The following is a 26,643-nucleotide window of genomic DNA, read 5'->3' on the forward strand; positions in this document are numbered from 1 at the left end:
AGACAAACTTACAGATGTGACACTGAAGGCAAATCTCCCTGGTGTTTATGGACTATAAAGTGATTGAGTTTGCAAAGATGGGATTGTAATTTACTATGTGTTTTGAAACCTTTCAAATTTTGTTAGATGTAAACAGTTTGGTTTAGTTCATTTGTCTTTTCTTTTGCATAATAAATTCATATTTTATAGCTGAAAGCATACCAGCATCATTGAATCCTCATCTTTCAGACAAAGACCAGCATGTTAAACTCTCAGCCAGATTGCAGACTAGGACCTGAATTGCCCAGTAAATCATAACACATGTTTATTCAAGAGTTTCAGAAATTATTGTTGTAATATGACGTTTTTTAGATTCAACAACATTAATTCTGATATGAATCATAAACTTTGTTACTGTTGCTATCGGTACTGCCATCGTTGCTTAGTTTTTTTAGAATTTCTGTTCTTATTATAGGTTTCCTGCATCTGCAGTGTTTTGCTCTTATTTTAAAAAGCCAGGAAAAAGGGGTGAACTTAGTTTGGATTGTTTTGACATCTGGGAATGTTGCCGAATGAAGCCATTTTAATTCGAAAGGGAACATTTACTTTGAAAGGGAACCAGAATTCTATCTGGTTTCTAATAACATAGTTTAATTCTGTAAATTCTCCTGGTAAAATAATTAAATTCACTAAACTGCACCTTCAGTGTCATCTCCACGGTGAAAAGCCAACAACTTCTCCCTGGGCAAACTGAGAGAGGTTCTGCCGTCTTAACAGCTCAATTTTACATATTTATTTTGAAACTGTAAGATTTGTATGGATACAGTAAGGTTTATCTTGAAGGTTGGATATATATTCCCAAAATGTAATTCATTTTTGTAGGCCTTGATATTTCTTCAATTGACTTAAGTGCTCACCATACATCACAACTGTAGACTAGCTTGAAGAGAGTGAAACCAAAGATTCATTTGGTCAATCACTAAAGGCACATAACAAAACTGAAATGCCTTTATCTTAAATCCACAGGATATTCCAGGCGTTAAACCTTAATCTTTTATTTTACTTTTTGATACAATCTTTCTAAGGTCCCTTGAGATTGTAGATGAGCTGATCTGCTTTACTCCCAGGCTCTGTATTCAGTAAGTATGTAACTGAAAGGTTCCTAGGCAAATAAGGATTCATAGACTTGGGGTTAAGACAGCAGGATAGATGGAGGAGTGGTCAATGGTTAAGAAATAGAGGGAGCATAAATCAGGTAATTTCAAACGAGCAGGCTGTGACTTGCAGACTGCCACAGGAATCAGTGCTTGGGTCTCAGCTGTTTACAATCTATATCAGTGAATTAGATGGACAGATTGGGGCATCCTAGGTGACAGTGGTAGTGTCCCTATTTCTGAGACAGGAGGCTAGGGATCCAGTCCTACCTGCTCTGGCAAGTGTATTTGGACCAGGCCAGAACCTCTCAAAACATTTTAAGAAGGTAACCCAGACCCTAACTTTAATTTTCTTTTAGGTAGATATAAAGTGAATATTCCAGGAGTGATACAGCTGGTCAACCACTCAGCTTTAAACAAAACAGAACTTATTTCAACATTGCAGGTGAAACATGAACAAACAAAGACAGAATTTAAAATAACAACTTATTTCATAACACAACCGACACGATACCGCAACTTAACGAAGCTGTTCCAATCCCTGCAACATCCCATAAATACACCCCTTGGCAAAAGGTAAATTCAAACACAGGTTCCTACAGGCTGGAATTATCAGGGAGAAAGTACAAGCAAGACCTCTGTTCAAACGTGGAACCTATTTTCACTGTAGCTGCTTCTCTGCTACCAGCAGTTTTCCGACTTTGCTAAAAAACTAAACCAAACTAGAAAAAAACCTGAACTGGCCACTCCCCTCCATTGTTCAAAGTAACTATTTCCAGACAAATGAGCACCTCTGCCTTTACAACCCATCTTGAAAAAAGACCAAGGGCAACATAACGTTGCTAAAGGGGCAGCATTGTAACAGTGTAATAACATCTCTGCACCAATTGTTTAGAAAATATCTAACCACCTAGATGAGCATATGGAGAGGATTTATCTAAGTTTGCTGATGATGAAGTGTGAGATGGAAAACTGAGCTGTGGGAAGAAAAAAAGAGAGGTGACTCAGATAATGTCAGAGGTGTCTCAGATGAGTGTGCAACATGATTCAGATTGTGTGCAATTTTTGGAAGTCCTGTTACTCACTTTAGGCTCAATATCGAAAACTGAAAAGCTTCTTATAAAGTGTGAAACTGGTAACTGTTGATATTCATATAAACTTGGGTTTGTTTGTACAAGCATTACAGCAATTTAAAAGCAGATACATCCTGCAATTAGGAAGGTGAATGAAATATTGGTTTATATTACAAGAGGATTGGAGGACAGAAATGAAGATCTCTTACTACAATTGTACAGAATTTGCTGAGACCACATCTGGAATTTTGTGTGTCATTTGGTCTGCAAATTAAAGGAAGTATATATTTGTACTGGGGGCAATATTGCAGAGGTTCGATAAATTGGTCCGTCAGGTGAGGGTTTTGACCTATGATAAGAGGCTAAGTAATTTGTTTTATCTTCTCAACTCTCAAGAGAATGAGAGTTGACCTCATTGAAATTGGTAAGACTCAGAAGTGTCTTAATCTGATAGATACTGACAAATCATTGCACTAACTGTGTAATTTAAAATACATGGTGACAGTCTCAAGATAATTGAACAATCAGTTAGGACTGAGATGAGGAGAATTTGTTTCATTCAAACAATGTGAATCTTTGTAATTCACTATCAAAAGGGATTTGGACTTTCCACTGTTGAACATCTTTAAACCCAGATGGACAGGATTTTGATCTGGGATCATGGGATATGGGGATTGGGAGGAAAAAGTTGAAGCTCAAAATCAGCCATGATCATCATCAACAACAGAACATAATGGGCCATGTGGTCTGCTCTTTCGTCTGTTCCTGAGCTGAAGGAGCAATATCTGGGAGAGGTGTATTGCAACCAAGTCATCCGAGACTGAAAATATTTGATTATGTGACTTAATCATATCTCTGTAATTAGGTGCCGAAGGCTGTCAATGTTTATTTACTGTCAACTAATACTATTTATGCATATTCATTTCTGCTCCTTTAATATTTTCAGTGAACTCAAAACCAGAAATAGGATCAGGTAAGGCAATTGTATTCCTGTCTCATGCTTGATGTGAAGGAATGTGAGTTATTAACATCATTAATGAAAAGAGTTTGGAGTGTGAACTGTGGCTTTTCATCGGTTTATATGAGGTGATTTAATGACTGACTTGTCATGATTTCTAAAACCGTTTTTTAAATACTAGTATGAGAGAGAGTCCTTGAAATGAAGTTGTGAATTTATTAGCCTTGTGACAGTTTTACAATTAAACAGAGTAACCAATGAAAAACATGAGATTGCTTTTGTTTCAGAAGAATTGGGAATTGATTTTTTTATTGCATAGGATAAAAACTCATAGCTGGGAACGCTTCAGTTTTGAGTTTGCAAAAGTCGTGTTGAAGTTCAAGGTAAGAAACAATTTTTCACCAAGAAAAGCATTAGTATGGAACAGTTAGGAAGTGGGTTTGACAGTTCCAAACCAAGAATATTTGGGTGAAACCCAGAAGGGGTTGCTTGAAGCTGAAAATATCTAAGCTCATTTTGTGACTAAACCATCAAAAAACTATCAAGCTCTCAAGACACAAATTAGTCAAATCTAGAGATGTGATAGAGAATGAAACTCTTTCTACTGTTTATGTACTGATTGAATTTGGATAGATGGGGATTGTAGTTTAATTTATTTTGTGAAACATTTCAAATTTTGTTAGATGTAAATAGTTTGGTTTGTTCTATTTATCTTCATTTGTTTTGCATAATAAACCTCTGTCTCATTGCTGAAAGCGTATCAGCAACATTGCATCATTGTCTTTCAGTGAAAGACCAGTATGTTCAACTGTAAAAATCAAAATTATGGTCAATCAAAGCAGGTTGTAGTCTGGTATCCGACTTGCAGGTAGTAATATCAACTGGAATCACAGCACATTGTTTATTAAAGAGCCTAATGAATTATTATTGAACAATGGAATTTTTCAGAATCAACAGCCATGATCCGGATCTGAATGATTTACTTTGTTATTGTCACTACAGTGTGGTTGCTAAGTATTTTCAGAGTTTTTTGACCTTGTTGTGAGTTTCCTGTATCTGCAGTGTTTTTATCTTATTTTAGCAAACCATGGAGAATGGTGAACTTAGTTTGGATTGATTGTTCTCAGGTATCCATTGTTGAATGGAGCCACTTTCAATTTGCAAGAGAACGTTTAGTTTAGAATTCTGTCTGCATTCTAATAACCTAGTTTAATACTGTGAGCTCTCCTGGTAACATAATTAAGTTCCGTAAACCAAACCTTCAGTGTCACCCCCAATGAAACAACTAGCACCTTCTTCCTGGCTGAACTGAGAGAGGTTCTGCTGTCCTGGCTGCTCGAATTTTCATTATTTGTTTGAAAACTGTAAGATATGTATGGGATACAGTGTAAGATTTCAGTGACATATCATTGAAGATTGGATGCATATTCCAAAAATGCAATTTATATTTTGTAGGCCTTGATTTTTCTGTAATTAACTAAAGAGACAGAGATTAATGTGTCTACATTTGCTGTTGAAACTATACTAAGCAGTGGGAAGGACAGAGGGAGGTGCAAATAGATTTAGAGATTAGTGAGCTTTGAGACGATTTGTAGCTCATGTTGAGGTTCTGGATGTAGGTTTGCTCGCTGAGCTGGAAGGTTTGTTTTCAGATGTTTCATCACCATACTAGGTAACATCTTCAGTGAGCCGCCAAATGAAGCACTGGTGGGGTAGCCCGCTTTCTACTTACATGTTTGAGTTTCCTTGGGTTGGTGATATCATTTCCTGCAGTTTAAAGTCTCCTGAGTTGCCATCCGTCGGTTCTCGAGCACCCTGCAGGAGTCATCAGAGCGAATTGTGAACACAATAGCAAATGATGTCACCACAGGAAATGATATCACCAAGCCATGGAAACTCAAACATATAAATAGAAAGTGGGCTACACCACCAGTGCTTCATTCGGAGGTTCATTGAAGATGTTACCTAGCATGGTGATGAAATGTCTGAAAACAAAACTTCCAGCTCAACAAGCAAACCTACATCAAGATTTAGAGATTTCAATAGATTGAACAATATGATGTACATTGAGCTGTGCAAAATGTAACATTGTACACTTTGATAAAGGAATTTCATTTTTATTATATGTTATTAGAGAGGCATCTGATGAGTCAATGGTTTTCATCCCTTTGAACAAGTATAGGGCCTTGACATATGTAAGCCCCTTGGATTTATTAAAGAAAAAAATTAATTCTTTGAATTCCTTGCACACCTTTCAAAAAAGACTGTTGAAAGCACAACTGAGCTTTTATTTGAGGCAGGAGAAGCCAAGCAGGAAAATACCAGAAATCTGAATTTTTCAACCTAGGGATAACTCGCTAGTTCCATTATCCCTTTTGTGGGAGCAACTGAGTCCCCAATTTAGTGGACTTTATTATGACGGTTGTAAGCTGCAAAATTAGTACCCTACTCAGAAAAAAAATCATCAGGCAAATAACAACCAATATTAACAAGTTTTGCAACATTTACAAAATACCAGTGCATGTAATAGTTGGATTTTCCTAAGGCATTCAATAAGACGCCACTTATTTAGCTACTTAACAAAATAGGAGCCCATGGTTCTGAAAGTGATATACTAGCATGGATGGAGGATTGGCTGGCTAATAAAATGCAGAGAATTGGAATAAGGGGGGTAATTTAAGTTAGCAACCTATAACCAGTGGACTTGAGCCAAAAATATTTGCAATATATATTAATGACTTAGATGGAGAAAGTCAGTATACTGTGGCTATGTTTTATGATTATACAAAGCTAAGCCAAAAGCAAAACTCCATAGAGAGGCTGCAAAGAGATGTGGGCATGTAATGAGTGGAAAACGTGTCATAGATGCAGCACAGTGTGGGAAGTGATAGCTTATTCATTTAGGTCTTAATCAGAATATATTTTAAATGGGGTGAATCTCATAAATGTTGACGCTCAATTAGACATGAAAATGGTCATTCAAAGAATGCTCCATCTCAATATGTGGGTATCATATGCAAGTAGGAAGGCAAATGGTATACTGGCGTTCATTCCAACATGAGTGGAGGACAGGGACTAAAGATTCTTGCTACAATTACACAGATTTTTGGTGAGACTACATCTGAATTGCTGTGAGTAGTTTTGATCTCCACATTTAATGAATGATATACTTGCTTTTGGGGCAATCCAGTAAATGTTCACGAGTTGTACCTCAGCTCAGGGGGTTGATGTGTGATGAGATGCTTACAAATTTGGGCCTACCAGTTACACCCAAGAGGCCAAGATTAATTTTTTTGAAATATGTGAGTCAACTCTATCAGTGTATGTAGGTGCAGAATGTTGAATGCACATTTTCTTTTTATCAACCAATAATATTTCTGAATATTCATTTAGACTTCTTTAAACTTTTCAGTAGATTGCAAACCAGGATCAAGACCAAGTAAAGCAACTACATTCCATTCTTCTGTGTGTTGTGAAGTGTGTGATTCATATGCATTCATTAATATCAGTTATTTCAGATTTTGGAATTTGAATTAGAGGCATGTCAATTTTCACCTGTGTGAATGAAATGATTTGATTATTAATTTGTCAGTATTTCAAGACACATGATTTATTTTTAAACCAGTATGTGTGTGTGTGTGAATGAGAGAGAGAGAGAGATGAACATAATATAAGAAAAGAATGTATTTTTTTTCTGAATCAGCAGGAATTTTTAACCTGAATTTTTAACTTTATTGACTTGAATTAACAAAACCTTTTGAGTATTTTCAGCTTTTACTGTTCTTGTTTGCAAATTTCCTGCATCTGCAGAATTTTAGCAAATCATGGACAATGGGGAAGCAATAAGTTGTATTGATTGAACACTTGAGACTGTTGGCAAATGCAGCATTTTAATTTTTTCAAATTGGGGAAGATTTGTTCATACAAATACAAAAGCATTTTTTTAGAATAAAGTGTGGTACTTGTAAGTATTGATTTTTATCTGCTCCTTTTGCTGATAGGTACTTCTGTCTGGGGCACTACTTATGCAGCTTCCATCTGTGACCCTTCTAATCCCATAAAAAGGTTCCCTGAATCAAATCTTCAGTGCCTTTTCCCATAACAAAACTAACAGAACTAGGACTTTATGCATCATCCAAAAATATCAAGTTTCTGGTGTCTTATCTGTTCAACTTTTCACGTGTTGTTAGGAAATCATTTGATGTTTCTGGATTACAGTGTAAGGTTCTCACAATCCTTTCTTGACACTTGGGGACATGATCCAAAACAGTAATTTCTTCTTTCTGGGCCATAATTAACATAAGCTAACAGACCCCTGTTCTTCAAGACTATAGGTTAGCTTGATTGGGTGAATTGCACTCATCACGTGCATTCCTAATCGCAAGGAACAAAAACAAAACTTGTTTAATCCAGTCCTAAAATGTTCGAGGTATCAAGTCTTAAATCTTTTTTTTTTGCATTCAATGGAATCTTTTTAAGGCCCTTTGAGATAGTCGGGTAGCTTGCCAGTGAGCTAATCTGCTTTACTCCCAGACAGTAAAATGGCATACAAATGGTCGTGCCTCACAAACCTTATTGAATTCTTTGAGAAGATGACTAAGGAGGTGGACGAGGGTAAAGCGGTAGATGTGGTGTATATGGATTTTAGTAAGGCGTTTGATAAGGTTCCCCATGGTAGGCTACTGCAAAAAATACGGAGGTATGGCATTGAGGGTGAGTTGGAGGTTTGGATTAGGAATTGGCTGGCTGGAAGAAGACAGAGGGTAGAAGTTGATGGCAAAGGTTCAAACGTATGGAGTCAGCTATTACAAGGGGGCATAGCTTTAAATTAAGGGGGGTAGGTATAGGACAGATGTTCGGGGTAGGTTCTTTACTCAGCGAGTCGTGAGTTCATGGAATGCCCTGCCAGTAGCAGTGGTGGACTCTCCCTCATTATGGGCATTTAAGCGGGCATTGGATAGGCATATGGAGGAAAGTGGGCTAGTGTAGGTTAGGTGGGCTTGGATCAGCGCAACATCGAGGGCCAAAGGGCCTGTACTGCGCTGTATATTTCTATGTTCTAGAGTGCAGTGAACTCCAAGAAACTGAGTAAGTTTGAGACGAGTTGGACCAAAGGGTCTGTTTTCGTGCTGTACTCTATAACAGGCAGATTTGTAATTCATAATGGGTTAAAGGGGTTTGGAGAATGGGCATGCAAGTGGAGTTGAGGTTGAGATGAGATCAGCCATGGCAGACTCAGTGGCTAAATCCCACATTCCTGTCCTTATGTTCTTATCTTCAGTTTCCTTTTACTCTTCAAAATCCTTCAATGTACTACTCCCCACAATCAGTGTACACCTTTCTCAGATCTCAATGTTTGAATCCTTCCAATCAAATTTCTGTTTCTGCCAGTTACCAAACACAATCTGGCTCAGTGTCACAAATGGCACCTGTGTGATCTTCTCCCTCTTTATGGACATTTAAACGGGCATTGGGTAGGCATATGGAGGATAGTGGGCTAGTGTAGGTTAGGTGGGCTTGGATCGGCGCAACATCGAGGGCCAAAGGGCCTGTACTGCGCTGTATTTTTCTATGTTCTATGTTCTAAATGTTTCAAAGGCAAAAAATGAGCCATGAAGTTGAGGGTAATACATTTGCCTCGATAGAGGACTGATTAATGGACAAGGTGCAGAGAGTGGATATAAGCAAGGTAATGTCAATCTACAGTTTGACCAATAGAGTGTAGGAAATCAATGCTGGGACTTCAGCTGTTCACAATCTATATTAATAACTTATACGAATAGACAGAGAGTAATGTATCTAATCTGACAGTGCAATGTTAGATCAACAAATAGACCTTAACAGGCATTGTGACTGGGGTACATTGAGAAGCCTCTAGCAGGTATAGACATTTTAAGCACGTGAGCAGCATAATACATCATACAGCATGGGAAGCAGTCGGTTATTCACTTAGGTCAGACAATAGAATATTTTTTCGAAGGTACTTAATCTCTAAATGTTGATTATCAAATAGAATTAGATGTGCTCATATAATAAATGCAGAATGTTGGCCTTTATTGCAAGAATGATTGGATACTGCAATAGAAAATCTTGTAACAATTGCACAATGCATTTGTGAAATCACATCTGGAACATTGAGTGCAGTTTTGATTTCGATGTTAAGCATGGATATGCTTGCGTTGATGATGATACAGTTAAGATTCACTCAATTTGTCATTCAGTTGAGGATGTTACATATGATGAGAGACTGAATCAACTGTGATTGTTTAGAAAAAAAGAAAAGCAGTCTCAAAAGAACAGAAAAGTTTGTGAAAGCCCTTGAAAGGACAGATGTTGAGTTATCTCCACAGGATCTAAAGGGGTATGGTCTCAGAATAATGTGTTGATCATTTAGATCAGGGATGAGGAGAATTTACTTTACCCAAACTGCATGAATCTTTGCAACTGTCTAGCCAAAAGATTATGGATGCTCCATTGTTGAAACATTTAAGCGGAGTAGTCAACTCTTTGTTTCCTGAAGGAATCATGGGATGTGGAGAGCACATTGCAAAGTGAAGTTGAAGGTCAAGATCAGCCATGATTGTACTGAATGACCCAGCAAGCTCAATGGGCTATGTGGTCTACTCTTGTTTCTCTTTCTATTATCTTTATGTTCTTGTGCTGAAGGAGCAATATCTTGGAGAGGTGTGTTGCTCCAAGATGTACTCAGTTGAAAGATTTTGTCATGGCAGTTAATCATGTAATATGCAGAGCATTATCCTTACTTGTTTATTATTTCTGAATGTTCATTTATACTTTAATATTTTCAGTGAATTGGAGACCAGAATCAAGATCAGGTAAAGCAACTGATTCTCTTATTCAAATGCAGACAAAAAATAAAGCAACAATATTGAAAAATGTAAATTTACTCCATTAACAGTAATAACCTTGATCAGAATTAATAACTCTGTGTATCTCACCACAGACTGTGCTGAACTTGCTATGTGTCTTCTGCACTTGTTTTTATTTCTGTTTTGCAACATCTGTTGTAATATCCTTTGTTAGCAAATCAAAGAGAATGGATGAACTTGGATGGTTTGGAATTTTGGGACTGTTAATTTATTCTTATCTGGGACTTTTTATATTATTTAAATATATTCTAAGTTAAAAATAAATCATCTGCGTTAGTACTAAAATTCTTCCTTCGGTCACTGCAAAAACATTTTCTTTAAGGGATGAGAACAATATTTAGGTTACATTCAGCAACTAATGTTCTGAATGTAACATTTTTTCCAATCTGTTCAGAGCCATTATTAAACACTTCTGGAGCAGGTGGGACTTGAACGCAGGCCTCCCTGGTCCAGGGATAGGGACAGTGCCACTGCACCACAAAAAGGCCCAGTGGACTGAATGTAATCCTTCTGCTCAGACACAATAAATGAGAATTTTAAAGATCACTCAGTGAGTCCATTAAGCTTGTTGAGAACACCACATACTTTGATTTGGTCCAATGATGTGGTTTTCCAGAATAAGTTTAACTTTCTCCCATATTTGATCAAAACTTCCAGAGTTAAATTGATAGACTTTTGATTGATCGGTGAAATACTTTCTATATCAATAAAAGATAGAGCTGACAATGTTTTCTCTCATTTATCATTACATAATAATTTATATTTCAGCCATTTGGTTACGTAACTCTGAAACATCTCTGGAAGGTGGCGTTATATCCTATCTAAATTTTATAACAGTTCTTCACCACCTAATCTCTCTGTGGTAGATGCACTATAATTATTTCCATCTCTGCCTCAATTTATTCACACTATCATTTTAATATTCCAGAACCAAAAACACTCTCATTCCTGGTCCTAGAAGGTTTTCAAAATATTTATATGACATTGTTGCTGCGGTTTTCATTCTTTCTAGTGTACTAATCAAATAGAATACATCTGTGAGTTTCCTGTTAACAAAACTAACTTAGCTAAACTGTCCGTTGAGTGGCTGCCCCGGAGAAAGTAACAGAACCAGTCCCTTGTTCTGCTGTCTTACCTACTCAGATTTTCTAAATATGTTACAAAACCAAAAGGTGTTTCCAAGCTACAGCACAGATTTTTCAACAGGTTTTCATTAAAGTTAATTTCTTCAAACAGAAATTGCTAGAGAATCTCAGCATGTATGGGAGCACCTGTGGAGAGAAAAACAGCATGTTGAATTCACTGACCCTTCTCCAGAAATTAGAATGATGAGAAGCAATCTCAATGAAATTCTGATGGGGCTTGATAGGGTAAATGACACCAAAATTGGAGGTATAGTGGACAGCGAAGAAGGTTACCTCAGATTACAACAGGATCTTGATCAGATGGACCAATGGGCTGAGGAGTGGCAGATGGAGTTTAATTCAGATAAATGCTGCATTTTGGGAAAGCAAATCTTAGCAGGACTTAAACACTTAATGGTAAGATCCCAGGGAGTGTTGCTGAACAAAGAGACCTTGGAGTGCAGGTACATAGCTCCTTGAAAGTAGGGTTGCAGGTAGATGGGATAGTGAAGAAGTGTTTGGTATGCTTTCCCTTATTGGTCAGAGTATTGAGTACAGGAGTTGGAAGGTCATATTGTGAGTGTACAGGACATTGGTTAGGCCACTTTTGGAATATTGTGTGTAATTCTGGTCTCCTTCCTTGCAGAAGAATTTGCGAAACTTGAAAGGGTTCAGAAAAGATTTACAAGAATGTTGCCAGGATTGGAGGATTTGAACTGTAGGGAGAGGCCGAGCAGATTGGGCTGTTTTCCCTGGAGCGTCAGAGGCTGAAGGGTGACCTCATACAGGTTTATAAAATCGTGAGGGGCATGGAAAGGATAATTAGACAAAGTCTTTTCCCTGGGATGGGAGAGTCGAGAACTAGAGGGCATAGGTTCAGGGTGAGAGGGGAAAGATATAAAAGAGACCTAAGGAGCAACATTTTCATGCAGAGAGTGGTGCATGTATGGAATGAGCTGCCAGAGGAAGTGGTGGAGTCTAGATTAGTGTGATGCTGGAAAAGCACAGCAGGTCAGGCACCATCCGAGGAGCAGGAAAATTGACATTTCGGGCAAAAGCCCTTCATCAGGAATAGAGGTGGGGTACCTGCAGAGTGAAGAGATAAATGAGAGGGTGGTGGGGGTGGGGAGAGAGTAGCATAGAGTATTCTTGTAGAGAGAGGAGGAAAACTTCTTCAAGGCAGGCATCCTTGCAAGTTTTCCTCCTCTCTCTACAAGAATACGGAGGAGGCCCAGGACCTGCATGTCCTCAGCAGAGTGGGAGGGGGAGTTGAAATGTTGGGCCACAGGGCGGTGGGGTTGATTGATGCGGATGTCCCGGAGATGTTCCCTAAAGCGCTCTGCTAGGAGACGTCCAGTCTTCCCAATGTACAGGAGACCACATCAGGAGCAACGGATACAATAAATGATATTGGTGGATGTGCAGGTAAAACTTTGATGAATGTGGAAGGCTCCTTTCGGGCCTTGGAAGGAGGTGAGGGGGGAAATGTGGGCGCAGGTTTTGCAATTCCTGCGGTGGCAGGGGAGGGTGCCAGGAAGGGAGGGTGGGTTGTTGGGGGGCGTGGACCTGACCAGGTAGTCATAAAGGGAACACACCAGATGGCCTCCTTCTTTAGAGATTGCAATTTCCCTTCCTTCGTGGTTAAAGATGCCCTCCAATGCATCTCGTCCACATCTTGCACCTCCGCCCTCAAACTCCACCCCTCCAACCGTAACAAGGACAGAACCCCCCTGGTGCTCACCTTGCACCCTATCAACCTTCGCATAAACCACATCATCCAACGACATTTCCGCCACCTCCAAACGGACCCCACCACCAGGGATATATTTCCCTTTCCAACCATTTCCACTTTCTGCAAAGATCATTCCCTCCGTGACTACCTGGTTTCCAGCATCTGCAGTCCTTGTTTTTACCTGGAGGAAGTGGTGGAGGCTAATACAAATGTAACATTTAAAAGGCATCTGGATGGGTATATGTATAGGAAAGGTTTGGAGGGATATGGGCCGGGTGCTGGAGGTGAGACTTGATTGGGTTGGGATATCTGGTCGGCATGGACGGGTTCGACTGAAGGGTCTGTTTCCATGCTGTACGTCTCTCTGATTCTGTGAGTCTAAATGCTGAGAAATAGTTTCTGCTCGTCATGGAATGAAAAAGACAAGGACTCCCACAGTCTCAGGATGATGGGACAATTATTCAGGACTGAGATAAGAAGAAATAAGAAGGGTTGTGAATCTCTGCAGTTATCTGCCCAAAAGCATTGTGGATGCTCCATTGTTGAATTTTGTTTTAAAGCTGGATTAGTTCAATCACTGATCTCTCATGGAATTAACCAATGGGAAAATTAGATTGATGCCCAAGATTAGCCATGATTCTATTGATTGGCATAGCAGACTTGGTTGGCCCCCTATGTCCTTCAGTACCTGTATTGAAGACCCAAAACACCCGGATATATCAGCACTTGATGTGTATGTAATGATGTCAACACGGTGGCTCAGTGGTAAGCACTGCTGCCTCACAGTAACTGGGACTTGGATTTGATTCCAGGCTTGGGCAACTGTCTATTTATCTCGCCGTGTCTGCATGGATTTACTCCAGGTTCTCCAGTTTCTTCCCACAATGTGCAGGTTAGGTGAATTGGCTATGCTAAATTGCCCATAATGTTCAGGGATGTGTAGGTTAGGGGTAAATATAGAGGAATGATTCTGGGTGGGTTACTCTTCGGTGGGTTGGTGTGGACCTGTTGGGCCTAATGGCCAGTTTCCACAGTGTAGGGATTTTCTGATAGTTGCATGTGGTACAAGAATAACCTTTAAAATTACATAAATGAAAATCCTCAGGAGAGGTGAAATTGTTTGAATAGAGAGAAAAGCAGATTTTTAAAATGTCTTTTTTCATTGTTATTAGATCAAGGAGATTGCAGAATGTACCTTGTTAGAATAATGGATCATTTACCAGTCCTAATTATCCAAATAATGCAGAATGCTTCTAATACATATAAAAAGACAATAACAAAAGAATAAGTGTGAATTTCACTAACCTTAGTAAGTGATAATATATCCACTTACAAATGTTAACCTTAGATTATGTCAGAGGTATCCATTGAAAAATAACTAATTTTGATGAATTCACTTATGAGGCACCAATTGTCTTCGGCTATTAAATTGAAGCTCTCCCCATTGTCTCTGGCTTGTCAGTGAAAAGGAACCATCACTGAGATCTGCATTTGACTAAATTTCAAGGAAAAATGCACCTGAGAGATGCATGTGGTCAGTTCTCCTTTGGCCAGTGTTTACTCATTGGTTGAGCATAACTCAACTTCTTTCCATCAGAAAAGGCTGGGTATAATTAATCAGCATTCAAATTTTGTATTACTCAAACTACTGATCTCTGCAACCATATAGTTTTCGGATGGATAGAAAGATAAACAAATTTCAATCTCTCTCTAATCCTCTAAAATCAAGTCATAAATATCAAAGTTAGACATCACTTCACCCGACGAAGGAGCAGTGCTCTGGAAGCTTGTGCTTTCAAATAAACCTGTTGGACTTTAATCTGCTCTCATGTGACTTCTGACTTTATCCACCTCAGCATAACATCATAAATATGAATGAGACGTCATCATAAAACTCCAATCTATCTTCCTGATTAATTGATACTTGAGTCACATTTTCATGGGGAAAGAAGGAATAGTTGGTTTGAAATTAATTTTCCACAGATCCCCTCATGTAATTGGCAGAAAAGTTACAGTTTTTTCCAGCTTTGCTCTTCTTAAGAGGAGTGGAAATTCCTTTAGAACCAATTTGAAAACAAATGTTATAAAATTGAAAAAAAATTTAAGATGATTAGGAAACCATTTTTAAAAAGTTTAGAAATAGAGAGAAACCAGTCAGAATTGGGCAATTGTAGACAATAAAATATTCCAATATATTTTTATGAAGCAATTTGATAATGAAAAATGTTTCACTACAGAATACGTTACAATCTATGATCATTCTCTCCACAGCATAGAATTTTCAACAAGTTGCTCAAAAGATTTTACTGCTATATTTAATAGGCCTTCAATATATTCTCCTTTGATTTCAAAAAAGAATGTACTTCATCAAACAGCATATTTAGTTCATCATCGAGTAGCATGACCATTTTATTTACATGTGATAATGATGGAACAAGTCATGACTTACAGCATATTATTACCCAAAGCCATTGACGGACAGTATGTGTGATAAATTGCTTCTCTCGTTCAATAAAATGTATATGAGAATGCAAGGTTTGTGACTTAATCTGTATGATTAACAAGTTCCAAACAACCGTCGCAAATAAAAGTTCCAAAGAATTCCATAATACTTATTCTCATTAGACATGTTCACCCATTATTTCACTGTTACATCTGTGGCTCACTTATTTCTTAGCTTCTGCAGTTGGAGAAATTGGAGACTCTGCATCAGATCTCCCGGGAAAGTGGGACAAAGCTGTTCATGATCAGTCAATTTCCTACGTTAGTGGGCACTCCTCAGCAAAAGGCACTGAAATAATGGCTTCCTGATTTCTGCACCAGTCCAGTTGGAAGGCATAATGGAATTTCCATTCCCCTTCTCTCCATGTATCTTTAATGGATCTCTGAGAAATGTGACTAATACTGTATTTGACATTACTCGATAATATGCTTTCATGCCCCAATGAAATTATGATGCAAAACCATAAATGTTGACGTTCACCACCTAAAATATACAGCCCACTCCACAGCAGAGATTGCAAAGGATTAGATGAGATATGCATTAAAATATTACCTGTGATGTGGTTCTCACCTCTATGGCATAGCTCACCTAGATTCACGTATGCTCTTAATAGGAGGCTTTGCCAACATGCTGGCTCCTTCATTGAAAAATTGCAGATGGAAATAATGTCCTATTCCTGCCAGCATGTTGGAAGCATTGAGTTCCCTGCAATTACATAACCAACATGACTCCTTTCCTATCCCTGTGAAAAATCCCAGAACTGGGAATAGAAGCGAGAAACCCAGAAACTGCCATTTTGTGAACCATCCCAATACCATTCAGTTCTACCATTAGTGTCAAAAATCTATCCAAAATATACACCCGTTGCATCCAAAATTTAGCTTGTTGCTTTTTGTGTGAGTAAATGAGGGAACAGATGGAATGGCTTTCATTGCCCCCTGCCTGCAGTAGCTACATCCTCCTCATCATTCAAATTGGAAATTACCGAAAGTGAAGCTGACTTTTGGGAATAATCTTAGCCTGTGAAAACCTCTATTATAAACTGATTGAAGAAACATTCTAATTGGGACTTGAATACAATCAGTGTCCACTTATTTGTCAATTTGTTTTCACAATTTCTTCGGTGATAGTAGGCATCACTTAGAGGTGATTGAATGTATCATATAATTACTCAATAACTCATACATGGCCGTCCATCGACCTTTCCACCAAGAGCTTGTCAGGGTGGAAGCAGAAATATGGCATTCTCCTCCTGCTTGATTAAATGCCTTTTTTCCACTATATATGCCATAGGGGAGAGATGTCAAAGCTCAACTGTAAATCCTTAGCAGAAAGAAAGCAGCAAAATTATTGAAAGAGAAGAAAAAGCAGAGTTTAATTGTCACTCATTTCTTCATTGTTAATAGATGGAGAAGCATCATGTGGAGGGATTCTGAGAGGTGACAGTGGACATTTTACCAGCCCCAATTACCCAGAAAATTATCCAAATAATGCACAATGCACCTGGTACATACATGTGGGCAATAATCAAAAAATAATGTTGAATTTCACTGACATTAAGTAAGTAACAGTGTCAACTTACAAATTTTATTTATGTATAAGTCCAAAAGTATCTATTGTCAAATTTAGCACAGCTGCCTCACAACACTGGGACCCAGGTTCAATTCCACCCTTGGGCAAGTGTCTGTGTGGAATTAGAGTCCCTACAGTGTGGAAACAGTCCCTTTGGCCCAACAAGTCCACACTGACCCTCCAAAGAGTAACCCACCCAGACCCATTCCCCTACCCTATATTTACTCCTGATTAATGCACCTAACTGACACATCCCTGGACACTATGGACAATTTGGCATGGTCAGTTCACCTAACTGGAGCAGACACAGGGAGAATGTGCAAACTCCACACAGACAGTCACCCAAGGCTGGAACTGAACCTAGGTCCCTGGCACAATGCGGCAGCAGTGCTAACCACTGAGCCACCATGCATGTTCTACCTGTTTTTGCGTGCATTTTCTCCAGGTGCTCAGGTTTCCTCCCACAGTCCAAAGATGTGCAGGTTAGGTGGATTGAGCATGCAAAATTGCCCATATTGTCCAGGGATGTGCAGGCTAGGTGGCATAGGGAACGCAGAGTACAGGGATATGATTTGGTGTGTATGTGTGGTAGGTCTGGGTGGGATGCTCTTCAGAGGGTCAGTGTGAACTGGATGGGCTGAATAGAGATTCTATGATTCTGTTCTATGATGTATTCAATTAAATGTCATCAATTCAATTAAATGCTCATCCAGTTGTGCATTTTCAAACTGAAGTCTTCTCCACAAAAAGATGTTTTATATCTTTGGTTTTGTCACTGGCATGTTATGTTAAATTTTCAGAATTGAAAGCCATTCATCTGTATGATGCACTACATGAACATTTTGCTATCCAGTTGTCACTCAGTTCACCTAACTAGCAAAATGCTAGCTCAACAACTCAGTGTTAGTTAAATTTGGAAAATTAATCAATACAGTGTTGAGACTTCTTAAATGAGGCAGGGAAGGACAGATATTGACTCATGCTCAGCGAGATAACCCCTAGCTAGAGATGAATAAGAAGAAAAGTAGTTATCAGCTTCTGTTTAATAATGTAAAGTCAAATCAGCTATACATCAAATCAGCACTTGAGATAATGTCCACAGTCTTTCTGCTTTCATATTTTTCAGAGGGACATAATGGTGGGTTTATAGATAACTGCTTGCAAGTCCTGTCATGATATCTTATGGTAAAGTGGCAGATTTTCCAAATTTACACACTCTACCAAGCATACACACACGCAAACACACACTCTCATGTGCACTCAAAATCACACTCATACACAAACACACTCTCTCTCCCTCTCACATGCACGCACACACAGATATAAGTCTATAGTGTGAATTTGCATTTGCAGAATTGTATTTGCAGATACATTCTATTTTTGCTCAAAAAGCACACAACCTGCAGGCAGTCAATGTAGGCAGTCAACCATGTAACATTTTATAAATTCCTACTTTGGAAATAGAACCAGTCTGACACAAGATTGGGATACAGACAGACTCTAATCTCACACCTTTAATGCATTGTCTGAACTGAGATGTCACCTTTTTTTATAAAACCTTAAATTATCTCGAGAATGTGACTAAAAAAAAGTTCTGGGATTTACATATTAATGAACCAAAACCTGCAAGCCATTCTAAAAAATGAAAGACTTAACAGCAATGTAGGTTTGTTCAATATTTTGTTTCAGTTGCATGACACTGTAATCTTTTGCTACAAATTTTGTGCCATATGATCCTGCGCCACAGCTACCTAATGAAGGAACAGCGCTCCAAAAGCTCGTACTTCCAAGTAAACCTGTTGGACTATAACCTGATGTTGTGTGATTTTTAACTTTGTCCACCCCAGTCCAACACTGGCACCTCCACATCTCTTAATGATGTTTGAATGACTTGCAAGGGTTTATGAAAAATTCTAATAATGAAAAATTAATTCCAAATACATTTTCAATCTGTCATCATTCTGTCTACAGTGTGATAACTGCAATGAATTGCAAACTTGATTATATTGAGATTTATGACGGACCTTCAATAAATGATGCTTTGCTTGGAAGAACATGTCGAAAAGCTGACGCTATATTTACATCATCATTCAACAGAATGACTGTTCATTTTCAATCTGCATTCAGCATTGCGAGACGGGGCTTTGCTGCATATTATATCTCCATGCCAGGTAAGACTGGTATATTTTGCATCTTGCTCAATGCAACTTAGATTAGCATGGAAGGGAAATGATTCATAATGGATGACTAGTTTCAAAGAGCTATAAAGTATTAAGGAAAAGACTTCCATCAAGTATTTTTCAAGTAAGTTCAATTTAATTACCAAATATTTAACTTGTAAGTTAAGTGAAGAAATTATTAAAAATGAAGTTCACTTTTTTTCTTCCTGTAAACTTCGGGGAACATTTACTTCCCAGATCCTTCTTCGAAAAAAACAGATGGGTGATCTTTTGAATCAAGTTTCCACTGCCACTGCTCTGCATGTTTTTTATTTTCTGCTCCTAATCCTTGTTCTATCATTGCCGATCGCTACAAAGCTCAGTAAAAGACTTTGAGGAAGCCAAATGCAGACTTCCAACCTTGAAGTGTAGTCCAGGGCAGACTCCTGGGCTTGAGAAAGCCCAGCATGGACTCCCTGATTTAGAACAACCAGAATGCTGAAATTATTTACTTTTTCTTTATTTTTCTAACTTATACTTAAGATTTTGTGTCTAGTCATTTTTTTGTACCTAAGCTGGCACTGGAAATGGTGACTTTGTCACTTTTTACTGTGCCCATGTATCCTGCACTTGAGTACATGTGACAATAACCTTGATTCTAATGCTAATTCTAAAATGACATTATATAAAGAAGGCTGCTGTTTTCATTTATATTAAAAAAAACTTCTGTCTGCCTAGTTCAATGACTAAATGAGATCCTAATTTCTACTCTAGTTCAATGTATGGTGGTGTCTTGGTTATGCTAGTTACCTAGTAATCCCTAAGGTTCAGATAAGAAGTTAGAGATGTGAGTAAGAACTCAACATGGCACTTTGTGAATTTGAACTCAGTTTTAAATAAATCTGAAACTTATAAGGGAGAGTATTATTAGAAGTGTCTACGAACTTTACTGAGTATCGCTGGCAAGACCAGCATTTGTTGGCCAATGTAATTACCCTTGAGAAGGAGCTGAGGATCTGTAATCTTCTACCACTGTTTTCCATCTGGTATAAAAACACCCATATTGATTTCATGAAGGAAGTTGCATATCAGAATAATGTATGGCTTTGAGGGGAACAGTTATTGTTTCCATTCATTCCCCTGGCCTTTTAGTTTGTAAAGTTTCTACATTTGGAATATGCTTTTGAAGGAGCATTGGTGAGTTGCTCAGTGTATCTCGTATATGACACGTGCTGCTACCACTGTGTGCATTGGTGGAGGGACTGAATATTTAAGGTGATGGATAAATGCCAATCATATGGATTGCCTTGTCTGTAAGGAAGGAAACATATTATCCTCACAGAGTCTGGTCCATATGGGGCTTCAGGTCCATATCAACATGGTTGACTCTGAACTGTTCACTGAAAGGGCCAGTCCAGTTCTGTCAAACTATCACAAAAAGAATACATAGGCTAGTTAGCTCAATTGACTAAGAGTGTAGTGCAGAAAAATGCCAACAGTGTGGGTTCAGTTTTTTTAGTATCTGAGGTAGCTCTTGGGGCCTACCTCCTGGCTCCATAGTGATGCTGCTGTCAACTTATATGGATATCTTGGATCCTCTTTGTTTCTGGCAAAATCAGCTGAGAGCATTTGGGAGAAGGTGTGAGAATGGCAACATCTATCATTTCTCCACAGTAATCTCATTCCAGGGTATAGGTTTAGCTGTAAGGTGTGACCTTCAAAATTACTTACGGTGTGGGCATACTCAAATAATGAATCAAGTGCTAGAAGCTAACTCATGCTTGTTGAATCATGCCCCTAGGAGAATATAACCATTCTCAAAGAGAATCATTGGGCTAAACGACAAAAATCAACCAGGCTTCCTGTCCTGATTTTCAAAATCCTTGTGTATTTGGTAGTAACACAGGTTGAGATTCAATTCACTTGACAGTCTGAAAGAGGTTGATTTAATAGTTCAGGCTATAACTTTGTATACATCCTAACCTGAGCATGCTTTGGCTAGACTGCACATGGCATGTGCACATATGAACATGGAGCAGACACATGCTACTCAACCCCTTAAACCTGTTCTGCCATTCAGTAAGATCACGTCACATTTCTCCTCCTTACTTACAATATCCTTTTGCATCCCTTCTTATCAAGAAACTCTCCATCTCTGCCTTAGCATATTCAATGATTCATTTTCCACCTCCTTTTTGAGAAGAGAATTTCAAAGACTCATGACCCTCTGTGAGAAAATCAAAAGCTCCTCATCTCTGTCTTAAATGGTCAGCTCTTATTCCTAAATACCGAGCCTCTGTTCTAGGTTTTCCCATAAGAGGAAGCATCTTTTTCACGTCAACACTTTTAAGACCATTCAGGATCTTGCTTGTTTCAACCAAGTCACGCCTTAGTCTTCTGAATGTCAGCAGATATGTATTCTGTAATATTCCTTTAAATATCAACCACTTCATCTTTATTGACTTGTTCCTTAACTTTAATCAGCTCTGTTTTCATGCTCTCATAATTTCTCTTAGTTAATTTTAAAATACTAATCTTTGTCTCACTCCTCTCTCCCTCAAACTAAATGTAAACTTTAATTATATTACCATCTCGGCTATGTTAGAGTGCCTTCACTATCAGGTAATTTATTTATTGTATCTCATTACACATAGGAGATCTAGTATAGTCTTCTCTTTGGTTGGCTTCAGAATATGCTACTCTAAGAAACTATCCCAAAACAATATTCAATGAACTTCTTTTCTCAGTTATATTAAGTCTCCTGATTTTTCCAGTGTATACAGTCTATAAAATCCCCCATGATCATTACCATATATTTCTGACAAGCTCCATTAGTTTTGCCTTTATACTCCACCCTACTATGTGGTTACTATTATGATACCTGCATATCACTCCCACAGATGACATCTTGCCTTTATTACTTCTCATTTCTGCCTAAACTGCTTCTATACCATGGTTTCCTAAATTTAAGGTATATCTACTGTGCTAATACCATGACTAATTAGCAATTCTAACCCTCTGCCTTATCATTGCTTCCTATACTTCCTAAATTTCCTATACCCTTCAATATTCAATTCCCAATTAATGTCATGCTGCGTCCATGTTTCTGTATTGGCTGTCAGATTGAATTTAGTTATTTATACTTGTGCTATCAGCTCATCTATTTTGTTTTGAATGCTACATGCATTTTATTATTTTTGTAACCTCTTGCCGTATCTGTTGATTTACTATTAAATTTGTACTTTAATCTCTTCCTGTCACAATTCCTTTATCATTTCCCATTTAATAAATTTCTCATAACTTCATACAGTCCTATAGCATGGAAACAGGCCCTTTGGCTCATTATGTTGGCCAACAAACTCCAAACTACAGTAATCCCATTTACCTGCACTTGGTCCAATGCCTACTATGCCCTGGCATTTAAAGTGCTCATTCCATGCCTTGTAAACATTTTGACAATACCAGCCTCCACCACCCTCTCAGGCAACATACACAATATTTAACATAATATTTCTTACCATTTTCAATTCTAATACTGTTGTAGTGGTTTAAAGCAGCTACTTCAAATCTTGGGCTAAAGAGTTTAGAGCTGAAAATGTGTTGCTGGAAAAGCGCAGCAGGTCAGGCAGCATCCAAGGAACAGGAGAATCGATGTTTCGGGCATAAGCCCTTCTTCAGGAATGAAGAGTTTAGTCAAGCATACGCTGGAGTTTCACTTGGTATGAAGTTCACCAAGATTTCTCACTGAAACAGTCAGCATGACAATTTATATTCCGAATTCTCACATGTGCTGTCAAATGGAACAAGATTAGGTTAGGATATCTGGTTGGCATGGATGAGTTGGACTGAAGGTCTGTTTCCGTGCTGTACATCGCTATGACTCTGACTCTAATTCATTATAATATTTTACAGTGCAGTTGTTGACTATTTTACTATTTACATCACATATCCTTGTAAATGAACAAAGCTTTACCAGCCTGCAAATTTTCCTTTCATGTTCTCAACAACCCTGTGAAGCATTGTTCTCATTATGGCTTTATTTCCGTCCTGTCCCTTTCCTTATAACCTTAGTGGTGTTATTAAGCACCACTATGAAGATCATTCAGTTTTACAAGTTATGTTCTTAACTAGCTTTCCACAGAATTGGCTTCATGTCCCATCATGCTTACAGAACTGGCTATAATTTCCTTCAATCTTCAAAAAGGTGCTCATTGTTACATCACATTTTTCTCAGTTGATCATGTGGTTTCATTCTAGTCCCTAGCACATTACTATATCCAGCTCTTAAAACAATAATACAATTATCTACACACAATGGACTCAGCAGAGCTTGCAAATGCATGAACGTTAGAAAAGTATGTTACATTGTCCAACACAGGGTCTCAGCATACATTGTGAAATCATAGATAAGAATACCAGCGAGTTCAGTGAGGTATAAGAATATGATTTTTGTGGTGAGAATTAACATCCTTGGGCAAAGTATGGAAGTGAAATTATTCTAAGTGAACTATCTGTATTGTTGTTCCTAGCTGGAGTGGAGTGTGGAGGGCTTTTAATGGCTGAGAATGGATCTTTTTCCAGCCCCAGTTATCCACTCCAATATGAAAATAATGTGGAATGCATTTGGCTTATACATGTGCACAATAATCAAAGAATAAGGTTGGATTTCAGTGAAATTAGGTAAGTGAATCAATTTGCACATTTTAATTGTAGTTAATGTTAGAAGTGTCAGTAACAATTTCTTTTGGTTTCAGTTAATAAGTGTCAGTACTCCAGGAGAATACATTTAAATCAAAGCCCTTAACACAATAAGAACACTATGTATAATGTCAAATTTTCAGGAAGGGAAACACACCGCTCAAGTGCTATAACAGATGAAATCCTTTAAGCCAATTCAGTTTCTCACTGGTTCCTATCAGCTAAAAAACAATTCAACATCTCAGTGTTATTCAAGTCAAAAACTTAGTCCATATGGAATGTTAATGTTATCCAAGTAAAGAAAGAAATCTCTTGTTATGACCAGCTGAGGAGGGGTGAATCATTTTCTTTAATCAATCCCCCTCAGTGGACAGCAACAAAGATTTTAATTCTTTTTAGCACACAGCTATATTACACATCAATTAGAATATAGTTCCCTGGATCAGAATGAGTGGATTGCAAGGTTTTCTTGAGAGAGAGAGAAAGAAGGAAGAATTTTATTAGTTGCTAACACTGAGTAAAATAATAAATTGCAACAAAAAACACACATGAATATAGGTATAAAGTTTAAAGTGTGGCAGGGGTCTGGTATAAAAGGAAGAATAAATATAGTCACTTTGATGTTTTTAGTATTCTTGTGTGGTGAATGTTGAAGCTTTTTTATTTGATGTTTTGGATCCTTAGTGTTAGCACAATTTTTGGAATCCTTATGTTGTGAGGAAGTGATATTTCTCCACTTGTTTCGAAAACTGAAAAAAAAAAATCCAAAGAACCATGAATGCTGGAAATCATAAATAAAATCAGAAATTGCTGGAAAAATTGCAGAAATTGCAGGTCTGGCAGAAAGGTCTGTTCAGAAGAAGAGCCACTGGACCCAAAGCATTAACTCTGCTTTCTCTCCACAGTTGCTGGCAGACCTGCTGAGATTTACTAAGTTGATGAACTAAATTCCTATGTGTTCATGCACAGGAAATTTGTATTTCTTGAACTTTATATTGTAGGTGAATATCCAATGTCCCTTCATAGTATTTGTATTTGCATGTATATGTGTAACATCATTTATGAAAAAAATGCATCACATGGAATACACAAAAGGAATACTTTGAAATATATTTTGAATATATGATCATTCCCTCCACAGGCTGGAAGATTCATCAGGTTGCAAAACTGATTATATTATGATTTTTGATGGGCCTTCAAAAAGCTCCCCCCTGATCGCAAAAAGATGCAGTGGATCAGAACTATCATTTATATCATCATCCAATAACGTGACAATTTATTTTAAAGCTGATCATTTTGGAACTGATTACGGCTTTACCGCAAATTACTATTCTCTGCCAATGTAAAACAGTAAGTTAAACTTCAATACAGTTCAACTTAGAACAGAAGGAAAATGGTTTAACAGGTGGGACTAGATTCAAAGCCTCATTATGAACCAACCAAGGTTTTCATTCACTATGTTTAAATCCAGTTTTAAGTGAACTTTAATACATTTTGGACATATTTGCCAAATATTCCCTTTTGTTTCACTTTCCACTGATTGCAAATGCTGAATTAATGCTTTATTCACCATTTGTTCATATTTTACTTTGGCATCTTGCATTAATTCCTCAGAAGTACACCTGTTTAATTTCTACGTTCTAAAGAAGTGGAGCAAACTGAAAACACAAATTTGCAGTGTGTGCAATATTGATTTGTGTTTTATTGCACTATAACTCTCACCTGCTAAACATGTAGTATGTAATTATTTGATATTATTAGAAATTGGCATCATTACTATATTGGATAGTATTATATTGGAATTAAATAGCTGAAAACTCAAAATAGTTATCAAATCATTTTAACATATAATTCTTTATCTTGCAGAACTGGCAAAAAAACACACACAACTTAGAAGATAACTATTAATTTTGATTATCCATTTCCTTATCTTTGATGCAGTGGCTTCATTCATTTATTAGTCATCACGAAACTAGACCTAGACATGAAACTTCAGAGAGGATATTCTTATCAATAGCTATGAGGCATAATTCTCAGCAAAACAATCAACAGAACAGAATATATGAAATTCTGCTCTTTGATTCTTGTCTGTGGAGTGGTTAATGCAAACAATTACAAAATGATTAAATTTAAAACTTTGTTTACTAATCACGTAACAATTTTATTTCATATGTACACCTTGATAGTAAGTCAAAATGTTTAATGATTATAGTTAAAATTTGGGATGTTTAAAACTGTATGCTTCTGATGTGCTTTATGAATGCTACTGTCATTCTGTTGAAATGAATAAAAATAATTTACAAATGTGCAGTGCCCCTGATATTGCCACAGTGGTTCAGTGGAACAAAAGACAATGTTTGAAATTAATTGTTGAATCATGAATGACCTTGAAATGCAAGAAAATTTCTGTTTTGAAATTGCTTTTTACTTTTACCAGTAAAACAATAAATAACGTGTTACCTAACACATTCCTATTGTCCAGTTTATTTTAGGTAACTTGGATGAACAATTTGCATTGTCTTTGTAAGAGATAAGCGATTAGCATATAAAACTGTAGAGCACAGAATTATTCCTGAAGAAGGGCTCATGCCCGAAACATCGATTCTCCTGCTCCTTTTCCAGCAACACATTTTGAGCACGGAATTGGGGCTTGTGTATTGACCCGTTTAAAGAAATGGTTGACATACAGAAAACAAGGAGTGGTAGTAAGCAAGTCTTTTTTTCTGACTGGCAGACAATGACTAATGAGATACTGCAGACGTAGGTAGACCATTTAGAGCTAACATGGGGAGAAATTTCTT

General features: G+C 37.7%; 1 protein-coding gene across 5 annotated transcripts; it reads left to right on the forward strand.

Annotated features, from left to right (window-relative positions):
• The first annotated feature begins 1,370 nt into the window (after positions 1-1,370).
• LOC122560969 (deleted in malignant brain tumors 1 protein-like) lies at positions 1,371-25,892 on the forward strand. 5 transcript variants are annotated; one of them, XM_043712213.1, is made up of 7 exons: positions 3,005-3,071; positions 3,153-3,179; positions 16,820-16,973; positions 18,957-19,156; positions 23,674-23,824; positions 24,984-25,192; positions 25,709-25,892. In XM_043712213.1, exons 3-6 carry the CDS (start codon positions 16,951-16,953, stop codon positions 25,186-25,188), a joined length of 579 nt encoding a protein of 192 aa, XP_043568148.1. In that variant the 5' UTR covers positions 3,005-3,071; positions 3,153-3,179; positions 16,820-16,950; the 3' UTR covers positions 25,189-25,192; positions 25,709-25,892. The 5 variants fall into 5 exon arrangements, with proteins under 5 accessions (XP_043568150.1, XP_043568149.1, XP_043568148.1 ...); XM_043712211.1 differs by adding an exon at positions 9,974-10,000 and having other exon boundaries at positions 3,007-3,179; XM_043712215.1 differs by lacking the exons at positions 3,005-3,071; positions 3,153-3,179 and adding an exon at positions 1,371-1,459.
• Positions 25,893-26,643: the final 751 nt, after the last annotated feature.

The sequence above is a fragment of the Chiloscyllium plagiosum genome, chromosome 22, assembly GCF_004010195.1.
Source record: "Chiloscyllium plagiosum isolate BGI_BamShark_2017 chromosome 22, ASM401019v2, whole genome shotgun sequence".
Classification (NCBI taxonomy): Eukaryota; Metazoa; Chordata; class Chondrichthyes; order Orectolobiformes; family Hemiscylliidae; genus Chiloscyllium; species Chiloscyllium plagiosum.

Bases quoted from the DNA above. Each gene is read 5' to 3' on its own strand.
- LOC122560969 (XM_043712210.1), top strand. From the start codon at position 3,088: ATGTTTATTTACTGTCAACTAATACTATTTATGCATATTCATTTCTGC. The intron at 3,180-18,956 runs GTAAGGCAATTG...TTCTGTCTACAG, and splicing joins AAAACCAGAAATAGGATCAG to TGTGATAACTGCAATGAATT. The intron at 19,157-23,673 runs GTAAGACTGGTA...TGTTGTTCCTAG, and splicing joins ATATTATATCTCCATGCCAG to CTGGAGTGGAGTGTGGAGGG.